Raw genomic sequence first — 22,037 nt, 5'->3', positions numbered from 1 at the left:
TGGCGCAGAATAAAATTGTGCCATAGCTTTGTCACCGCGTCCATCAATGCGACAATTGGGCTAATCAAGTGCCACTGGCGCCAGCTGCGGTCCGGACCGCCGCAGGCAGCCGAGCGGTGCCCGCGCGTCGGCTAGCAGAGCCCTAAAACGCTTGACCTGATGGCGTAATAGTCCCCATCCAATGACTGGAAATAGTAAAACGTTTCAGCGGATGCGAGATAATGGATGCTCGTCGAGCTGACTGGATTCCGAGTTTCTCTCATCAGGCTAAACTAGCAGCCTCCGATCCCGCCCAATACACCGTTATGAAGGCGATCACGTCCTGTGTTCCGCAGCTGAGCTATTTCTGGCGCGCAGGTGGTTGCACGCCTGCCGAGCGGCAGGGCGGGAGTACTGCTACGTTACATCTCGGTGTCATGGCGTGCATCTGGGTTTTTCCGCGACCCTCGTCCGTTCATCATGATTGCAATGACGTCAAGTGGGTGGGGTGCGCTCTAATTAATGTGACGTACTCATCGTACCAACTAGGCCAGAAGGGACGTCGAAAAGGTGGAGAGAGGGGAACGGGGTTTGATCCGTTCAACCACAGAAAACAACAGCACTCACTTGTGTACTCTAAAGCTGGGCAGCTGAGAAATCTGCCTCTTATCCTGTCCCTCAGCTGGGCTTTATCAGTGCACTGACGACAGGCCGACTGGAAGTCCTGGTCACGACTCCGCATACATTGTCGTATGTAATGACGTGCCAGCGACGCCTTTGTTGACTGGCGTTTGTCTCCGCAGAACGTCATCATGTACGAGTACCTGCCGGCCTTCCTGGGCGACACCGTGGACCCCTACAAGGGCTACAGGCCGGACGTCCACCCGGGCATCAGCCACGTGTTCCAGTCGGCCGCCTTCAGGTCAGACCCATACCGCTATACCACCCGCGTCACGCCGTTGATGGAATCGATATAGCTGCGAATCTATATCGACCAGTGGCGAAATACGCCCTAGCGCAAAACCGTACCGCTCGAATAAACCTGGCTTGTTTGTATGTGAGTCAACAGGTATTATACGTAATATGTATATATTAAACACACACACACACACACACACACACACACACACACACACACACACACACACACACACACACACACACACACACACACACACACACACACACACACACACACACACACACACACACACACACACACACACACGCACACACACACACACACACACACACACACACACACACACACACACAATATATATATATATATATATAGATGTAGATACATATATATATATATATATATATATATATATATATATATATATATATATATATATATATATATATATATGCAATAAAATAGTCAAATTCACTTCACCACGATGTCCAATGTGGACAATGAGTACTGGCGTCGTTATGTTATTGTGACGGATGATATCTAAAAACGCATCACGAATCAGGGATTCTCAAACCCAACGCGGAATAAGTCCTACATAAGAGAGTAAAATTGTCGGGAAAAACTACGGTGTCACATGCAAAGGAATGCTCTCGTGTAGGGCACGGTTCAGGTTCAGTGAGGAACCTTCCCGTCTGAAGACATCTGCCTGAATGGACTTGTCTTTCCCTGCATGGTGTTCATGTGTTGTCTTGCCGGAAGCGTTAGCAAGTAATCACTTGGTGCTCGGCCGCTTTCCTACAAGCAGTCAGCCATCCGTCCGTCGCCAGCTCCCGGAGAGGCGGCGCGCTGACCTAGCCGCCGTGACCCGCAGGTTCGGCCACTCGATGATCCCGCCCGGCCTGTACCGCCGGGACAGCCAGTGCAACTACAAGCGGACGGTGAGCGGTGACCTGGCGCTCCGGCTCTGCGCCACCTGGTGGGACTCGAACGTGAGTACGTGGCGCGCGCGCGCGCCCGGGGGTCGGACGCGTGGCGGGCGGCCGGACGCGCCGCCGGCTGGCGGAGGTGCCATCGGCCCGGGTGCAGGGCTCGCCGCCGCACACCCAACGGGTCGGGCGTTGCCAGTGAGCAGTGTGTGGTGCGGAAAACTGACTGAAATCTTTTGAGGCGTGAAAGGGAGGGGAGCGATCTTTTCTTCCAGATCAATGCATGCACTACGTCTCGTCAACTTTCGACGATTAGCGTGACAAGTGCATTGTACCTACGTTTGACTTTGTTAAGCAGGAATCTTCACGCCGTCATTTGTTTATCGTAACAACACAGAATATATATATATATATATATATATATATATATATATATATACAAGAAACTTGTTGCACAGCGGTGTGACAATGGGAAAAGTTAAGCTACCTCACTTTAGGCCGTTGTCGAAAGCATTGCGTACACAGACAGTCTGGGCCCCTCGGGGCGTACAATGCAAGGAAAACATCGCCAAGGTCAGGATAAGATCCTGGGAGCAGTAACAGCCCATTATATTTTGGACTTTGCGTTGGGGTCAGTTTGATCCCCCTGCAATCACAAGATATGCTGAGCTGATTTCACCAGTCTGAAGTTTAAATTTAGTGCAGGTTGTGAACTACAGTTTCTTAAAACGTGTACAGAAAAACCCAGAAACGTATACAGAGAAACCCAGAAACCCTCCTCCCAGGGTTCACATTCTTGGTATATTCAAGAGTATCAACCCAGGGGTAAAAACACACTTGTATTGTTCGTTCGATCGGTAAATATGATGCAGAGGGTGAAAACAATTAATATCGCAATCAGCTTGTTTGTATTGAACGGGAGTTTTTGGGATCGTATTTTCAAATTTTACATACTATGGAAGCACATGTGACCTACAGCGTATGGATAGCGCTTGATTACAGATAGCACTGATATCGAAGAGGTATCTGCTATCAAAAAGATATAAATGCATATACATATATGTATATATAAATATACATAAATAAATAAATATATATATATATATATATATATATACATGGGACTTCCACTTGGACCCATTTTGCCAATATCTTAACATGCTTGCACGACGACGTGGTACTGTATTTGCCCAGCATGAAATGCGGAGCCGTGCTGTTGCACTTAATTTCGCCTTATCTGTCTGTCATAGTCCTTGCTCGAGTATTGTTGTATTCTCGAGTTAAGTATGCCCAGCCAACGACAAAGATACGCCAGCGCTGCGACCGAAGACGCATCCCGGTAGGTCAAGGCCTGGGATGGGATGTGGGCTGGCCGGGAGGCCACCGTCAGTCATGCGGCGACGTTTTTCACACGCCTTACCAGAACATCAGGTGTGCGAATATTCCTCATCCACTGGATCATGTTTTGTATCGTAGATCACCCCTAGATCACACCTGTGTCAGCTTTCTATTAAGCCATCGGTGGCGTGTCCAGTTGTAGGGTGCTCTTGGGCAACATGATGTGGGAACCAGGCATTCTGGACGACTCTGTCCTTGGCATTTTCCCGTAATCCGCGACCACTGCCGCGATACTGACTTATGAGGTGCGCTCTTTGTAGTGCTGACATTTTTGGAGGTAAGCACGCTAATTAGATGCAGCAAGAGCAGAGCCAGACAAATGACTTACTGACCAATTGTAAGGTTAAACAAAGACGTACGCAAAAAACTGGGTGAAGTCCCCATTAGCATTTGGAAGATTACGAATAGAATAGTTCCATTGGCATGCCTTTGATTCAAAAGTATGTGGCATGGTCAGTTTTGCGAGAACGGTGAAAGCGATCGTGAATTGCATGGTGCTGGCACACTCATGACTTTATTAGCCTACCGAACTTTGAAACATACGTAATCTAGGTTGGGTCTAATTAAATTTTTGCTCATCGCCCATTCTCAAGCCTGTAGGTATCCGAGGTGCGTTGAAGGAACTATATCCAGGTTTTTACATCTCCCCAACGCGTTGTGAGGACTGTTGCAACGGTTTTCCACAGCCACACTGTAGTTTTCATAAGGTGAAAATCATACGCTGATGGCAGGAGTTACAGTCTCTGACGATACGCTGCGTGAGAGTTAGCGTCTAACACCAGCTGTAATGCTGACTCAAGTTATGTTGAAAGTGGCCTTTTCCCCTCAATGCATATCACAATTGAAGCGTAAAATACTCACGTGTTTGCAGATAGGTACACATGTACAATTCCAGCTTGCCTGACTGCTGTGCAAAGCTGCACTTTTGGTAGGAAAACCTGCCGGATTTTTCGGACGTTGCAGTCTTCGAGCCGGCGGTACGCTGGTTCAGATGTGGCACATCATTTGAATGCTAGTTCACTTCAAGAGTCGGAAAGTCCCGTTTTCGCCGTTCTTGGCGTATTTGAACTATTTCCGTACCATTCGTGTCATACTGAACCGCTCTCTTACACCAAGTCCGCCTCCACGCCCCAGCCACAAACTAGCCGGACGTGCATCGACCGTGAGTCCCACTTTTGTGATTGGGGTTAAGCTAGCCCACAAATCTGCCCGTGGTGACGCTTCTGCTCATTTTTTGTTGCGGCTATAAAAAGCAAATGCAGATGCGATTACTTGACTGTAACGCGTCTTCCTGAAGAAGGTTTGGATTGCAATTATGCTAGTGGACGCTTCAAATACTGGATTGCCGTGATGTTAAAAGTGTTCATCGCTGTCGTGTTCGGTGACCATGTGTTATATCTTGTAAAGAAAGTTTGTGTGTCCATACTCAAGCTGGCATATCTCCTGCATCCGTGCTAACATGCGATGCTCTTTATATCAAAAGCGACAGCCTAGATGTTAAATGAGATTCTACGTTTTGAAGCGCGCTCCTGAGCATGGCTGAAGTCAGCAGAATATCGGATAAGATTACCGTAGTGCCCACAGTATAGATTAGAAACAAGAATGAAATATATATATATATATATATATATATATATATATATATATATGCATATATGTATATGCATGTACACGTCATTAGTATATATACTTACATATTTATATATGTATATGTATATACATATATATATATATTATATATATATATATATCATCTGTTTCTCCCCCGCAACCACTTCTATAGTCACGTCGGTGCAAGAGGAGGTTTAGCATGACAGATGATAAGAGCATATTTTGAGGAAAAGGATGAGTTTCACCATGGGGTCTTAGCAGCAGTTAAAAAGGCCTTGGATGGGAATTACTGCATCCTGGTTTAAACACGACTTGAGAGAAACTAAATCAATGTGACCTTTCCTGAGCTGTCTTACAGTTACCACAATCTTTTAAGGCTGTCTCCGCTGATGTTTCGGCTTATCAGCACGTGAAATAGCCAGTCTCCCTGTAGCCGTCACGCAGGCTAGCTGGTGCTATCTCGTATGACCTTACCGAGAAAAACAATCGATCTCACACGGCTCATATGGCGGTGGAACGGATGGCATCTCCGACGGCAGGGTTTCCACCGCAGCTCTGAGAATCGATGGTGATTGACCAGCCCCAAACGACCGGCGTTGGAGTGCTGGCTTGTACAGCGATGACCGCGACCCCGCCGGCTCTCAATCACGGACTGACGGGCAGGCGAATGATATGATCGGCCCGAGCCATGACAATTAACCGCGCGATGTATGTTCGGCTTCGGCGTGGTTGTGATTGAGAAGTTCACGGTTAGGGACGTGCTAGTGCTAGTGGGGTGGTGATAGAACTAGCGTATTGTTGCAACATTGCGGTCTTTAAATTCAGTGAGCATTTTTACTCCTGTCGTGGTGAGACCACTAGCAGGTGGGTTTCAAAACCACTATCAATTCAGAGGGATGGCTACAAAGTGCCCCATGGCACGTTGGTTTGGTTTGGAGCTTAAAGCTTTTCCGACCCTCCGTATATCAGGAGGTATTGGCTGAACGGACATTATGAAGAAATCATTTGCTATATTGACGAACCTCAATGTCCCAAGTTTTGCCCGTGGTCACGAGTGAGCTTGAGCGTAGCTTGAAACGTCGAGTTTTGTCAAATTATTCAAGGCCTGCGGGAGTGCGCAGGATCGTCCGATTTTATGTACATTTTAGCGTAAATTAAACCCGAAATTCCAGGTAACGGACCTGAACCTATCACACAAAAATAGGTAACATAGGGTTTTGAATGAATTTGACGTACATATTACAGGGAAGTTTCTCCAACCACCGCAACATCTGTGTGCTCTCTGTGAGCTTTTCGGGCTTAGTTACGCCGTCTTGTACGGCTGAAATGTCAGGCCAAATGATTTCAAATTGTGGTTTCGTCGTCTCTGCATAGCTCTTCATGTAGTAACAGAATGAAACTTACCCCAGTCCACGAATACCTTATGACTTATAAAGGGTAAGATGATATCACCGAAACTCATTTCGCAACCTTTCATGATCTTCGCCCTAGATTACATTGAGATTCAATATTCATGTTTGGTGAAAGGAAGTTATGTACAGTAAAATGTTTGATAACGTAACTTGACCGGACTCGACCTCGACCTAAGATCCCACCACACTATTGGCGACACTTACAAATTATTTGAGTTGATAATACTCCACTTTTTGCGGTAAATTAATATAGGTTTAATGCTCACCTTTTGTGGTTTTGCCCTCTCTTGCCTCCAGACAAGAACAGTGATGTCCATCATGCACATTGTATAACCTCTCCATGTTTTCGTAATCACCAGACAAGACGAGCTCCATGCTTCCTTAATCACCAGACAAGATGGTGCAGATCTCTCAGAGACAGGGCCGCTTCGAGGAGCAAAGGTCTCCACACATACGCCGTGCCGACACTTTTGACGAGACCGTATCACAATAAGCTGGTGAGGTAGCACGGTTTTCAAAGGTTTCATCCTTACCTTTTGAATAGATGGATTGCTGGGATCAGGCCTCACGCTGAGCAGTGCTCGCTGTGTGAGCCCTGACCTCTACCATCTGATCGTGCAATTCCAGATGAACGGCGAAACGTGGTGGCGAAATTTTATCGTCCCGCGAAGCTCGGCACGGAGCGTCCCGCCTCTGACGCCATCTGACCTTAAGCGCGACCGCTGCCTCTGTCAGATGCCTCTGGGCGGAGGCCGCATCTGCCAGGGGCGGGCGATAGCGAGTTCCTAGAGCGACTCGAACCCACCCCGCCGCGGATGGGAAGATCGGCAGGCGGTCGCTCTAACCGGGCTATTGGGACGGACGGATGGGAAGTTTTGAGTGAAGTTCCTTGCTTAAGTTGGTAAGCACTTTTACGAGGAACATTATGCAAATAGGTAAGATAGCAATAAAAGCCTTATTCCTCATGGAAAATCCAGGACAATGGGGATAAAGATGAGCTGCCCATATCTCCACTATCCTGTTTTGTTTGCGAGCAATAAGGCTATTACCGCTGGCTTATCTAAGTTACTTGCTTTTTGTATTATTTCAAACTTAATATCTCACATCTTAATGCAACATTTTGATATATCTGGGGAAAACCATCCGAAAACGACGGAGAGATCGCTGTTACCACGTGCGTTTTCAAGGCGTCACCTCCAGAGAGAGCGGGGCGCGGAGACGAATGGCTGAGAGAAGGTCGGGCAGCGGTTGGGTCCAGGCGGTTGGTCAGAAGCGGGCGGTGGCGGCGGCGGCGGCGGGGGCGCCGCTCACACGAGCGGCGGCGGCGGCGGCGGCGGAGCGTCGGGCGAACCGGCGGCGGCGCGCGGCGGTGGCGGCCGGCCGGCCGGCGGCGCGCCCTGCGACACGAGCGCCCGAATCCGCCGCTGCGCCAACTGCGCCGAGTAGAACGGCCCCACCATGTACACGACCGTCCTCCTCTGGCGCCAGGCCGTCCTCAGGCTGCTGCGGCAGCTTTATCACGGTGCCGGTGGAGCGCTGCGGCTCGCGCACTTTCTGGCCCTTCTTGCCGATGATGCGACCCACCTGGGCGCTGGGCACGGTCATCTCCACCGGCAGGCGAACGTCCTCGATGCCAGCGCATCGATACCCTTCCTCCCGAATTTTGTAGAATATAAAAAACTGGGCCTTCCACTGAGCCTCGGGCGTGCCGAAGGTGGTGACCTTGCGCTCAACCATGGGCTCTATGAGCACCTTGTGGCCGTCAGGCCCCTCGCCGCCGGACGAGTCGCGACCGGCCGGCCCGGCCAGCGGCTCCTCCTCCTGCTGGCCAATCTTGACCGAGGCACCCGAGAAACGGACGAGTAATACGTAATAAGCAATAAAACCCACCCACCCACCCCCGGAAGAGAGGCGAAGTCGGGTAGGACAGGGTGCGTGAGGGAGTAACCACTTCTGTAAGATGACTCCTCGCCGCGGCTCCACGTGGCAGCCAAGGCGCTAACCGCTCGACTGTTACGCTCCCAACTGATCGCCACATTCATGGCCAATGTTTCTATACCCGTGCTAGAAAATGTTGAAAGATATCTACGTCGAGACGTGTCAGGCTACCGTTTCAGATGGAGAATGCCCAATATGCTTAGATGATGGAGTTGCCGAAGCGAATATGTTTTAAGTGAAATGTGTTGGAATTATGCTCGTCAACCATGCACATCAAAAGGCGGCGCTGCCTTGTATCCTTTATGGCGCATTCGCCACCTCTGGGTGCTTCCAACATCTGACCGCACAGGATACATTGGATCGACTGTTCTACTAAAATCCGGGTAATCGAGTCTCACGCGGATGTGCAATGTTAAAGCCGGCAGTTGGTCTGTGTGAAATAAATGACGAGGATATTTGAATGCCAATTTTCATGCGTCCTACGGTCTATACATATCTAAGGAATTTATCCCATCCCCATCGACACATATCTAAGGAGCTTATGTTATGACGCTCATTTTGATCCTCAACACAAACTGCGCAGAGCATGAAAAAAACTGAGTTGTTTCTTTGAGGATAGCCAACTTGATGAATGAGATAGTTTGATCATGCACTTATCTTGGTGTTACGCTAATAAAAAGCGGATTTATGAGTGTTAATTCATCCAACTGACAGCACAAATTGCACGCAATCTTTTAAATATCCCTCGATGTTTGGTTTCAGCGAGACGTTTCTTTGCAAGGATATGGATCTAGGCAAAAATAACGACATTCATTAACTGTGCCGTTTAAACTCAGGGATGCAAGCATTCAAAAGTCTCGTGATGGCCCAGGTGACTTTTCAACGCAAACTAGCTTCACAGTGCGTTAGCCTGGGCCTGCACCGCTTCCCTCCCTCCTGACGTGCTGTCAGCTCGCCAGGTGTCCGTGACCTCGCCGGCTGCGTTGACGCTGCCTCTGCCAGCCTGCGTCCGCCCTCGTGACCGCTGCCCCCCTCCGCCGCCGGCAGGACGTGCTGGAGAACAGCACGGTGGAGGAGCTGCTGATGGGCATGGCGTCGCAGATCGCCGAGCGCGAGGACGCCGTGCTGTGCTCGGACGTGCGCGACAAGCTGTTCGGACCGATGGAGTTCTCGCGCCGCGACCTGGGCGCGCTCAACATCATGCGCGGGCGGGACAACGGCCTGCCCGACTACAACACCGTCCGCAAGTGCTTCAAGGTCAGCCCGCGTCCCATACCCCCTCATCCCCCCCCCCCCCGATGGGGCAGAAAGGTTCACCCTGGAACGGTACTCTGTTCTTGGCGTCCTCTACTCTACTTGAAGACATTTAGGGATGCTGGAGTCGATTTTCTTATCTGCGGGTGCGTTACATGAGCCCTTGTGTCTTTGAGTCCGTCGTTGGTGCAGTGATGGCTTGCAAAACTACTGTTGTGGTGTAAGTGCCTTGTTTTTCAATTTCATTCTACCAGTTATGCAGAACGTGCTTTATGTCCCATCGGTCACGTTACGCAGTCATTACAAATACAAACAACTCTCCGCAAAATGGCCCGGACAAGAGTCATGTCCTGTCCCGCATCTTATGATGATGGGAAAAGAAATCAGCATCTCGATCTTCTTCAAGACGATCTGCTGGCATTTCAGGGAATGGAATCAAAATGAAATTTCAGACAATGATGTGTTAGTGAAATCTATGTCATGAGCTTATTCACAACATTTACACACATGCGACAAATGGGATGGTCAATAGATCCTCTAAAGGCATTTCTTCCGCGCGGAAATTTGAATGACCGAAAGCAAGTATGCCTGTGAGAGATGAATGAATGAGGATAGCGAGTGTCGTTCCGCGCTGGAGTACCGGAGCGCTGTCGTCACTTGGCAAGAGCGGTCGTCACGAACGTTCCCAGTGTCTCGCGCCACTGACACCTGCCTTGCCTTTCCCACGGCAGCTGCCGATGATCAAGAATCTGACCGAGGTGAACCCGGAGCTGGCCAGCGAGCGGCCCGAGCTATTCAAGAAGCTGATGGACGCCTACGGAGACGAGATGATGAACATTGACCTCTACGTGGGGGGCATGCTGGAAAGCCGGGACGGGCCTGGCCAGCTCTTCCGTGCCATCATCAAGGAGCAGTTCCAGAGACTTCGTGACGCCGACCGGTTCTGGTTCGAGAACACCGAGAACGGGTGAGCGGGGAATGGGCGGGAGTGCCATGGGTGGAGGGGGAACGTACCGTAATCGGGGGCCGAGTGAATGTAGATCTGGGCATCGGTTGGCCGGGCTCGGTGGGTCAAATCAGCAGGTCGACCGACCTGTGTGAATATTGCGAATCACCTTCACCAACTAGGTGCGTCGCATATAAGTCGGCGGAGTAACGTTCCTGCCTACACATGGGCTACTGATGCACAAAAAGTGAGTAAATTTGTCATGCCTGCATTATCCTCACACGCGCGAGTGAAGCTACATTTCTGCTGTATTGGCATTTGGGACGCTGAAGACGAACCTGCCTAACCGTGCCTTGCACACACCACAGCATCTTCACGGAGACGGAGGTGGAGGCAGTCAAGAGGGTGCGCCTCTACGACATCATCCGGGCCACCACGGACATCGGCAGCGGGGACCTCCAGGAGACCGTCTTCTTCCACTTGGCCGACGACCCGTGTCCGCAGCCAATGCAGCTCAACGCCAGCAAGATGGAGCCGTGCCGGCTGCTGGGCGGACACGACTATTTCCAGGTGACGCGCAGGACGTCACTTGCCAGCGAACTGACGGGTTTTGGCTCCTGTGACAAGATGGAGCAAATCAAAATGAGTAAACGATGCATTTTAGGTTAAGAATTGAAATACGATGCATTGCGGTTAATGGGAGGCATTTTGATGCGAACGCTTTCGTATTTGGAAACTTGGGACACGACTTAGATAATTAATATGCAGAATGGCGTTCAGTATTTGTCCAGTTTCTTGTACATGCAATATTTAAGCAGCGTACAACAAGGCCGTGTCTTTTTGTGCCGGCATATGGCAAAAGCTGGTTTCTCCAGCAGAGCCCGCCGCTCTGACTGTCCGTCTGTCGCAGGGCAACGAGGTAACGTACATCTACGCCTGCATCTTCCTGGCTGCCGTACCGCTGCTGTGCATGGGAGCCGCCTACGGCGTGGTCAAGCTGCAGAACAGGGCGCGCCGCCGCTACCGCATGAAGCAGGAGGAGAACAACAACGGCAGGTCCACGGACAAGATGTTCGTCACCGAGTGGCTGCACCAGAACCACCGGCGCAACGTCAAGATCAAGTTCGGCCCGGACGTGGCCTTCCACACGGTCAACAGAAAGGGTATCAAGCTGCGCACGGCCCGCTTCGGCAGCGTGGAGACGGTGGTGGTGGAGGTGACGGACGACGTGCGTGGCAAGCCCATGTGCCTGGTCCGCGTGCCCGGCGACCATGACGTCGTGCTCGACTTCGACTCGGTTAACCTACGCAAGCGCTTCCTGGCGAAGCTGGAGCAGTTCCTGGCTGGTCACAACAAGTCGATAGAGACGGTGTCCACCTACAAGGAGCAGATGCTGCAGAATGCCGACACCAAGGAGCGTCGCCAGAAGCGGCTAGAGCACTTCTTCCGCGAAGCCTATTCGCTGTCGTTCGGCAGGAAGCCGGGAGAGAAGAAGGTGGAGGTGTCCAACGACATCATCATGGTGATGCGCACGTCACTCACGAAGCGTGAATTTGCCAGCGCGCTCGGCATGAAGGCCGACTCGGTGTTCGTGCAGAAGATGTTCAACGTGGTGGACAAGGATGGCGACGGGCAGATCAGCTTCCAGGAGTTCCTCGAAACCGTGGAGCTGTTCTCGCGCGGCACCATCGACAACAAGCTGCGCATAATTTTCGACATGTGCGATAACGACCGCAACGGCACCATCGACAAGGACGAGCTGTCCGAGATGTTGCGCTCCTTGGTCGAGATTGCCAAGACCAACAGTCTGACGGACGCCCAAGTCGATGAACTCATCGACGGCATGTTCCTGTCGGCCGGGCTGGAGGACAAGGACGTCATGACGTACGACGACTTTAAGCTCTTGATGAAGGAGTTCAAGGGTGACCTAGTGGCGATTGGACTGGATTGCAAGGGCGCAAAACAAAACTTCCTTGACACATCGACAAATATTGCCAGGTAAATCAAACTCATAGCAAGGTGATCTACCCTTTTCTACATCTGTCATATATCGTACATATATTGAACCGGCATTACCCTACCGGGATGTTGGAGTCAGTGTCTTCGTAACAAGCATGTTTCTAGGATGGAATGTATTCCTGAGGCCATCCATTGTCACATAGTCGGTCACATGTCAAGGAAAAGTGCCTTTTGTGACTCTACCCGGGAGTTGCCGTGCTTCACGACCGATTAGTTCCGGCCGCCTAGACTCGCCTTGTACTGAACTTAAGTGCCGGCAAGCTAACAACTCTTGATGTATGTTTGGGTTCCTAACCAAGCGTGTATTTTTTGTGCTCGAAGTATCTTATGCAACATGAATATTTCTCACGGCCGATGATGATGGCGATCACGAACACCTGAAGAGTTACGCCGAGCTAAGTTGCCCGGCTAATTTGCCTTGGGATGACTTGCATCGATGGGACTGTAAGTCGCGTGCTTTATAAGGGCCTGAATGCCGTAATCTGAACAAACAGGTCCATCAGCATTCCTGATTGGGGCGAACGCACGCAACACTCGTTTTCCGAGCAGCAAAGCCGACAATTCCGTTTGTCATGCCCTCAGGATGCCTAGCTTCCTGATGGACTCGTCTAATGAGAGACGGGAGCACTGGTTCTGGAAGAGGTGGGACGGCTGGGTGACCTTCCTGGAGGAGAACCGGCAGAACATCTTCTACCTCTTCCTCTTCTATGTCATTACCGTAGCATTGTTTGTTGAGCGGTTTGCACGTAAGTGTAATTTATGGTGCTATTTGATTATTCGCATTTGTCATCGAGGTACCATTGTCAGCACTTACCATTGTGTGGAGCTGAGTTACTTTCGCAAAAAGCGAGATTGAAGAGTAGCCTCTGCAAGCTGTGATAGGTTGGGAAATCGTGATAAGCGTATTCGCTTAGTACGCAGCATTATTAGACCTTCTCCCTGTTTACTTATCTGCCATTCACCATGCTTAGCCGGTGTGGTGATGCTTCGCCGCTTAGCTTGTTTTGGGTCAACAGAAGCAATGGGTTTTCTATGTCACAAAGGAGCAGCAATGTGACAATCGTATATTCACCGTACGTTTTGCTACCTTGTGCGTACCCTTAGCATGCTACAACGCTGCAAGGAGGCGCGTAACACAAGTTCTCCTGTTGCAGACTATTCGTTTTTGGCCGAGCACACGGACCTGCGTCACGTGATGGGGGTAGGGCATCTCCATCACGCGCGGTGCCGCCGCCTCCCTCTCTTTCTGCTACTCCCTGCTGCTGCTGACCATGTCCAGGAACATCCTGACCATGATGAAGAACTACGCCATTCAGCAGTACATCCCCATCGACTCTCACATCCAGTTCCATAAGATCGTCGCATGCACGGCGCTCTTTTTCACGGTGCTGCACTCTGTCGGCCACCTGGTGAACTTCTACCACGTCTCCACCCAGAGTTTGGACAACCTGCGCTGTCTCATGACGGAGATGACGTTCCAGAGCGACGCCAGGCCTGGCATCGGCTACTGGCTCTTCTGCACACTTACCGGTGCGTGTGCAACCGATATGACAACAATTCCGCGGTATTTGGTATGGGCGTTGTGGTCATCGAAATAGTGGGTAATAAAGCTGTAATTCCAGCAGCATCATGATGTACATTCAGTACGCCACGCTTCCCCTGCCTTGGTGTCGTCCCATAGTCCGTCTCTTTTTTGCCATTAAGAGAAAGCTATTTCAGATGTCTTACCATATTTTATCGGAACTCAGCTGAATCCATTCAAAATATCTACCAGCAGATGATCGGCATAACCGGATTTGCCCCTAATGTTTTGTTTCCTCTCTCGCTATTTCAGGAGTGACTGGCGTCATTCTGTACATCATCGTGATGATCATATTCATCTTTGCTCATCCGCTCGTCAGGAAACGGGCTTACAAATATTTCTGGTACTCACACACGCTATACTACCTGCTGTACATCTTGTCCCTGGTGCACGGACTGGCCCGCCTGACTGGAGCACCCAGGTACGGAACTGCTGCCTCCGTGAGGGCGTCTTGTCGTGCCGAGGACTGATGTTGATCACTGACACTTCTGCACCAGTGTGCACGGAAATATTCTGTGGCTTGGAGTCTCCGATTTTTTAAGGGAATGCTTCTTGTTCTGAAGTTCCAATCATTCACGTGTAATGGTACCCATGAACCCTAAAATGTCTTATAAAGTGAAAATAACGGACGCCATCAATGCAGACATATATATATATATATATATATATATATATATATATATATATATATATATATATATATATGTGTGTGTATGTGTGTGTGTGTGTGTGTGTGTGTGTGTGTGTATTTCTAGATGTAAACACGCAAGTATATACACATATTTACATATATCGGCATGTAAACAGGCATATGTGCACACACACACACACACACACACACACACACACACACACACACACACATATATATATATATATATATATATATATATATATATATATATATATATATATATATATACATTTCGTGTGTGTTTATTAACGCGTGTTTATTCATCGTCATCAGGAGCAATGCGAGAAACAGCTCTCCTGATACCGTTCCGCAAAGCTGTAAGCTCAGGGACGGGCACGGTGTTGTTGTTCCAGGTTCTGGATGTTCTTCGTCGGCCCGGCGGTTGTCTACAACCTTTGACAGGATCATCAGCCTGCGAACCAAATACATGGAGCTGGACATCATTGAGACGGAGCTGCTGCCATCTGATGTGTTGCGAGTGAAGTTCTACCGGCCGCCCAACTTCCAATACCACTCGGGTGAGTGCAGGGGTCGATGTCAGCAGGCATCGTAATCCCGTGTAGCCAGCAGAATATCAGGGGACGGCGTGTGATGCCTGGTGATATATGGTGACGACGGTGTGTGATGTCCGGTGATAATGGTGACGACGATGTTTGTGGCCAGGGGCGTGCGCAGGACATTACAAGGTGTGGGGGGGGGGGGTCCAACTCGATGCACTTTCACTAAAAACCGAACTTATCGCAACGCAGACGGGCAAAATTTCTTCCATTTCCTAAAATAGCACGATATATCCTCCATTTATGGTAGCCTGTCTACCTCGTACTGAATGCCAACATTCAATTAAGTACATCTTAGTACCTGTCATAAATTTGGTAAGATGGGAGGTACGTGCGCACGGGACTTCTATGTGCGAGCACCCCTGTTTGCGGCTAATGGACGTTGTGCTGGATTCGCCGTGGGAAATTGTTTTATAGGGTGACTGGCAACGTTTTCCCACGATGCTTGGCCTGGCCGTCCACACAGCATGTGAAACGGTCTCAGAGGCCGGGGGAGTGTTCCGTCGTGTTTAACGCGGACCGCATGTGCCCTGCGCTCGCGGTGTTTACATTCCGCCTGATCAAGAGGTCCGGGTCCCACTAACCAGCGCAAACAACTTTCACTGGCCCCGGTCCCTGCCATAGAGAAGCTGCTGACCTTGGAGTTACACGTCTCGATAAATCACCACGAATGTGTATTCCTTTTCACACATGTTTTCGCCACTGACGGCCACATGTAGATTACTTATCTTACGTAGGAGTCTTTCGTGGGAAGCCCCTGGCTATATCTCCGCCAGCGCAGTCATAAATCATCGAAGTCCACAACACCGCGACGACCACGCCACGCCATACGAACTTCTCCCAGTCCGAGGCGGCCACAGACTACCACATCGGTAAACACACGTGCGGCAACACAGGCGTTCGTTTCAGGCGAGTGGGTGCGGCTGGCCTGCACGTCGGTGGGCGATGAGTACCACAGCTTCACCCTGACCTCGGCGCCGCACGAGAACTTCCTCTCCTGCCACATCAAGGCTCAGGGACCCTGGACGTGGAAGCTGAGGAACTTCTTCGATCCCCTCAACTACGTACTCGAGGAGGACGCACAAACGCCGAGGGTGAGACCCCGACAGCGGCTGTGCTGTGTCTCCTGGTTGTAGTTTGGCATGTATCAGCCATCTCGGTAATGTTTGGTGTGTGACGAAAGCATAATGCTAATGTTTAACTACTTACTAAGCGTGGAAAGGTATCGAAGGCATACAACGGGTAAAATTACGTCTCTTGCTGGTTGCTGACTGTGGCGAAATGCTTTAGACGTGTCGTCATTTGTTTACGAGCAGTCTTTAGCCAGCAGCGCGCACAGTAGAGCCCAGGAATCTTCGTGTTTTGCCCATCTTGCGATTGCGCGGACCGTGTTTGGCTCCGCCGCGCGGCACCAGAACAGTCGGCAGCCCGACCCTCCCCCAGATCCGTCTGGAGGGGCCGTTTGGCGGCGGCAACCAGGATTGGTACAAGTTCGAGGTCGCCGTGATGGTGGGCGGCGGCATCGGCGTCACCCCGTACGCCTCCATCCTCAACGACCTGGTGTTCGGCACGTCCACCAACCGCTACTCGGGCGTCTCTTGCAAGAAGGTGGGGGCTCGTGCCGCTCCGGCACGTGGGCGGCTACAGCTGCCAGGGCGGAGGCGGTCGCTGCTAGTAGTGGGAGGGGCAGCTGCCCCGTACGTGGGAAGGGGGGCGACTGTCCCAGGCCGGGAATAATTTGCTTCGTCATCGCAGAACCGTAGACTAAGCAAGGGGTTATAGCCACACGATCTGGTGGCTAGCACATGACACTGATTATCTTGGATACATGTTGCAGGTGTACTTCCTTTGGATATGTCCTTCCCACAAGAGCTTCGAGTGGTTTATCGATGTGCTCCGAGACGTAGAGAAAAAGGACGTCACTCAAGTCCTGGAGATGCACATCTTCATCACGCAGTTCTTCCACAAGTTCGACCTTCGGACCACTATGTTGGTAAGAAAGCTGAAACTTTGTTATTTTTACTGATAACAGGTTACGTTTTTCCTTATTCGGGACGCTTTCAGTTTAAAAATGATGCGGCAGAAAAATAAAGCGTCTAATATAGTGTTGTCAGCAAGAAGGCAGTAGCCACCGATCTGGTGTGCGTTTCGTTTCTGAAATACAGCGTTTTACATCTCCTTACTTCTCTTGACAGACGTTTGCTGTTAGGTTAACCACGAGCGCACGTAAGCGTCAAGTTCACAGACAGAACTCTGGCTAAGGTGATATGATCACGACACTCGTGCTGGTCTTGCGAGACGTCCCTGTCTGTGCCAACGGATGCCTCTTTCGCAGTACATCTGCGAGAACCACTTCCAGCGCCTGTCAAACAGATCCATGTTCACCGGTCTGAAAGCAGTCAACCACTTCGGCCGTCCCGACATGTCGTCCTTCTTCAAGTTCATCCAGAAGAAGCACAACTATGTACGTGGCTGTGCTCCGAGGCTTAGAATGAGCTGGTGCATGAAAGGTTACAAGTGGTAAACAGAAACCACATCATGTGATTTATGGTGATAATTATGGGGCGTACGATGCAAAAATGCATTCACACAGCTGTGTGACAACGTTAGGGCCTCTACCACCCCGTGGTATGGCAACAGATGCGGTTATAGAGCGCAGGCAGGGGCAGAAGTGGAACATGGAGCAATTCGCGCTGGGTTTTCGTTATTTGAGCAGAGCCCTTTTTTAGGCATTTATCACTTGGAATCCTAACTTAAGACCCCCTGTACGCCACAGTCTCTTAATCTAGTCTTTGGGCCGGTCTGCAGTAGAAATATTTGCGTCGACTTGAAGACCGATCCCTACTGCGGCTCAATAGTTGGTTGCCGTCGTATGATGTCACGTGTTCGTGTGACGGCAGTGGATTGCCTCTGCCTCCCCTCCCTTCCCCTCCCCCCCTCCGGTGAGATGACGCGCTGACGAGGCCGCTTCCGCCCTTCCAGGTGTCCAAGATCGGCGTGTTCAGCTGCGGGCCGCGACCGCTCACAAAGTCGGTCAGCAACGCGTGCGACGACGTCAACAAGGGCCGCAAGCAGCCGTACTTCATCCACCATTTCGAGAACTTCGGCTAGACGGCGGGCTCGGGCGCCCCGAAGAGCGGTAGCCGGCTCGGGCGCCGGGTCGGCCGCCTGTCGGGTGACTGGCGGCGGGAGCGGGATGGAGCGATGGGGAACTGACATCAACAGAGAGAGGGGGAGAGCGAGAGAGGAGAGGGAGGGAGAGGAGAGAGGGTGAGGGAGAGAAAGAGAGAAGCAGAGAGAGAGAGAAAGAGGGAGAGAGGAGCAGAGAGGGAGAGAGAGAGAGAGAGAGAGAGAGAGAGAGAGAGAGAGAGAGAGAGAGAGAGAGAGAGAGAGAGAGAGAGAGAGAGAGAGAGAGAGAGAGAGAGAGAGAGAGAGAGAGAGAGAGAGAGAGAGAGAGAGAGAGAGAGAGAGAGAGAGAGTTTGCGAAGGAAGTGGAACAAAACAAGAAGGGGCCGAGTCAGGCGTGGCTATCCCCGCCAGTGGAGTAACCCGCCGGTTCCCACGCTCCTCCTCCCTGTCGTCACGTGGCATGGCCCGTCCCCGCCGGCTGCGTGCCCCACTCGTCAAACCTGCGTGATACCACTGCAGTGTAGCACCAGACATCGGCCTTGACCCAGAGCCTGCCGCCGGGCCGGCTGCCGAGGGCCGCCAGACGGAGCGTTTCGTCGTTCGGGTGGCATCGAATGCCGTCACTGCGCGTACGTCGGCGTCAGATGACACTGTGCATGCGTCGGTGTCAGATGACACTGTGCGTGCGTCGGCGTCAGATGACACTGCGTGTGTGTGTGTATGTGTGTGTGTGTGTCGGTTTCCGATGACACTGTGTGCGTCGGTGTCAGATGACACTACGTGTGCGTCGGCGTCAGATGGCACTGCGCCTGCATCGGTATCACTGAATGACACTGCACGTTTGTCGGTGTCGCCGAATGACACTGTGCATGTGTCGGTGTCGCCGAATGGCACTGCACGTGCGTCGGTTTCACGTGCTCTGCGCCTCCGTCTGTGAGGGCGCCAGAGAAGCTCATCCCAGCTCAGTCACAGTGAACGCGCACGCTCACCGCCGCGCTCACCGCCCTCCGTGCGGCCGGACAAGCTTACCACAGTTACCTGGACCGGCATTCGGAGCCGGTGCCGCTGAGCGCGCAGGCCTGAGCTGGCGCTGCTCAGTGCCGCGGACCACAAGGGATCCTTGCCGGGCTCCGCGACGTTGTCTTGGCTCTCTGCTGCGTCGTTGGGACGGGGCTCGCTGTGTGCTGGGCCATCTTGTAGAATGTGGTTCCGGGAACAGCTCTGTACGTGACTAGCGGGAGTGACTTGGTCGCCAGTGAAGTCCCGTTTCGTTGAACTTGTGGTATAACGGCGGCAAACATTCTTACCTTTACGGTTGGAAAACCGTAACTGTTTTACGGAATGGTGGACGGACATATATGACGAAAAGTTTCACGGTGCGCTTACCGTTCAGCATTTTTCTTCTGGTAAAGCTCAATTTTATAGTAAGAATGAGGCATGTATGCACCATGAAAAGTTACAATAGCTTCAAAGCCCCGAAATCCTTCAGCGCAGGCAATTTCTTAACCCAATAGTTGTATGCTACCTTCATAACACAAATCCATCCACAAAAAAACACGGAAGGAGCAAATCGGAAATAGCAATATAACGTCACGCTTGAGCAGCCATAACATCGTCAGTTCATTTGACGATACATGAACTGCCAGGATGAAGGCAGCTGCTGGCAGTGAACGAATGTAGTCTTTCGCAACAGTCGCCATGACTCGTATTTCCGCCAACGCTGTCGCTGCTGCCGCGAGGTCCGACAGATGAGCTGCATCGCATTTCATCGGGCCTGTTGTTCTGACGGACACGAGCCTGTACGTGCTTACGTCATTTAACGTGCGAAGTCGCGGAAGGACTTCAGGTTCCGCGCACTGGTCTCGCATGACGGAACAGATTTCTGGCGGCAGCAGCGGCAGCAGAGCCGTTCACGCTGTCCTGGTGAAGCGGTCGTGACGCCCGAAATATTGTATATTTACGTTAATTTGTGCTGCATCCAAATGTGTAAGGTATTGTGAAACGCTAGTTACCATGAGGAACACGTGATCAGTGACGCGCTTGCTCGCGGGCAATACATGTCGCTTCGACGTGACCTCCGCTGACGCCTTGGGCAATTGACCGATGTATGAGCAAGGGCTCTGAAGTGAAACCCGCCCTCGAATAGCGATAGGCATGAGTGGTTCCAATGGCCGCGATGTCCTGGTAACTACGTGTAGTGAACTGTGAATGTAACTATGCCTCTTTGAATGTCTGCTGAACGATTGCTTTTAGTGTGTATTTATAGCGCGTGTTGGTTAATTGATGACAAATAAAATGGTACGTAGACTAATTTGTCTTTCTACCTGATTGGTGCAGAAATGCTGGATTTGGACTGAAGCGTGGTGGTCAACCGCTTTATTTAAATATAGATTCGTTGTCACGTTCCCAAAATTACTTGCCCGCTTGTAAACCGCAAGCAACTACGTCTGTATTCCTCTCCTATAATCATCAACGTTCACAGAAGTACCGTAAGCACTTGGACAGTGCCACGCTGCGTCAGCCGCCGAAGCAGCCTCAGATACGACATCAACACCTGTAACGCCTCGTGTGCTACAGGTGGCGGCCACCACGGCGGTCAACAGGCTGCGTGGTCAGACGGTTCCGGCATCCCGGTCTGGCGGGTGCCGGCGCGACACCCTGGAGGTCAGGCGGGTGCCGGCACGACACCCTGGAGGTCAGGCGGGTGCCGGCGCGACACCCTGGAGATCTGGCGGGTGCCGGCGCGACACCCTGGAGGTCTGGCGGGTGCCGGCGCGACACCCTGGAGATCAGGCGGGTGCCGGCGCAACACCCAGGAGATCTGGCGGGTGCCGGCGCGACACCCCGGAGGTCGGGGGTGCCGGCGCGGAGTCCCGGATGTCCCGCGCGCACCCACACGCCGGCCCGGGCTACAAGCGCGGCCGGCGTCCAGGAGGTCGGGGGGTGCCGGCGCGGCGTCCCGGATGTCCCGCGCGCACCCACGCGCCGGACCGGCTCCCAGCGCGGCCGGCGTTGCGTCCGACGGCTAATCAGCGCCCGCCCGCAATAACCTCGGGCCAATATGGCCTGCTGATTAGCAAAATCACGCGGCCGCACGTCAGACAGCGCCGTCCGGTGACGAGCCGACGTCGATGGGCCGCGTCGAATCGATGACCAGATGAGTCGGCGCCCCGCCGGCTGCGACCGGGCCGCGCCGGCCGGACCGCTGTCAGTCCCGCTGGTCGGTCCGCCGGGCCGACGGACGTGAGCTCGGGCCAGCTCCGCCACGCAGCGGCAGGCAGACGCGCGCTGGCTTCGGCGGTGTATTATATGCCGTCATGACAACAGAAGGCATCCGGTCATCCAGCCGCACGCAGGCGGCGCCACCGCTGACGACCCGCGCGTGTTGGGCTGACTTTCTGCTCGAAAGACGCTGTCTATTGACGCGGTCCGCTCGACTTTGCGAGACGGCGAGGCTTCTATCACAGCTGCTCTGGGCCTAAGCAAATTGACGAGTTCTTTCAACGCCGGCGGCTACGAAGCGGCGGCAGATGTAATTGGATGAGGCGGGGTCAGGTGGCCGGCGCTGGCGGAGGTTCTACCGACGCACCGCTTCCCTGCCCCCTCGCAATGCAGCTAATTGGCCTCAGGAGAAGCGCCTGGGAACGGTGGCGCCCCTGAGACGGCCAGC

At 52.1% G+C, this 22,037-nt stretch overlaps 1 protein-coding gene across 1 annotated transcript in view; it reads left to right on the top strand.

The window, feature by feature from the left end:
- LOC119096881 (dual oxidase-like) overlaps positions 1 to 18,529 on the top strand; it is a 49,284-nt gene extending 30,755 nt beyond the window's left edge. Inside the window, 17 exon segments of the mRNA XM_037219866.1 lie at positions 783 to 901; positions 1,773 to 1,890; positions 9,234 to 9,443; positions 10,172 to 10,407; positions 10,755 to 10,956; positions 11,297 to 12,384; positions 12,988 to 13,151; positions 13,560 to 13,609; positions 13,611 to 13,935; positions 14,240 to 14,408; positions 15,035 to 15,077; positions 15,079 to 15,199; positions 16,148 to 16,332; positions 16,682 to 16,846; positions 17,076 to 17,231; positions 17,574 to 17,702; positions 18,221 to 18,529. Coding sequence (XP_037075761.1) covers positions 783 to 901; positions 1,773 to 1,890; positions 9,234 to 9,443; positions 10,172 to 10,407; positions 10,755 to 10,956; positions 11,297 to 12,384; positions 12,988 to 13,151; positions 13,560 to 13,609; positions 13,611 to 13,935; positions 14,240 to 14,408; positions 15,035 to 15,077; positions 15,079 to 15,199; positions 16,148 to 16,332; positions 16,682 to 16,846; positions 17,076 to 17,231; positions 17,574 to 17,702; positions 18,221 to 18,349 — 3,609 coding nt within the window. The 3' untranslated portion in view covers positions 18,350 to 18,529.
- Positions 18,530 to 22,037: the final 3,508 nt, after the last annotated feature.

This window comes from Pollicipes pollicipes, unplaced genomic scaffold, assembly GCF_011947565.3.
Source record: "Pollicipes pollicipes isolate AB1234 unplaced genomic scaffold, Ppol_2.1 Scaffold_4295;HRSCAF=5057_pilon_pilon_pilon, whole genome shotgun sequence".
Taxonomy (NCBI): Eukaryota; Metazoa; Arthropoda; class Thecostraca; order Pollicipedomorpha; family Pollicipedidae; genus Pollicipes; species Pollicipes pollicipes.
The sequence above is the reverse complement of the archived record's forward strand: the minus strand, read 5'-3'. Positions and strand labels throughout refer to the sequence as shown.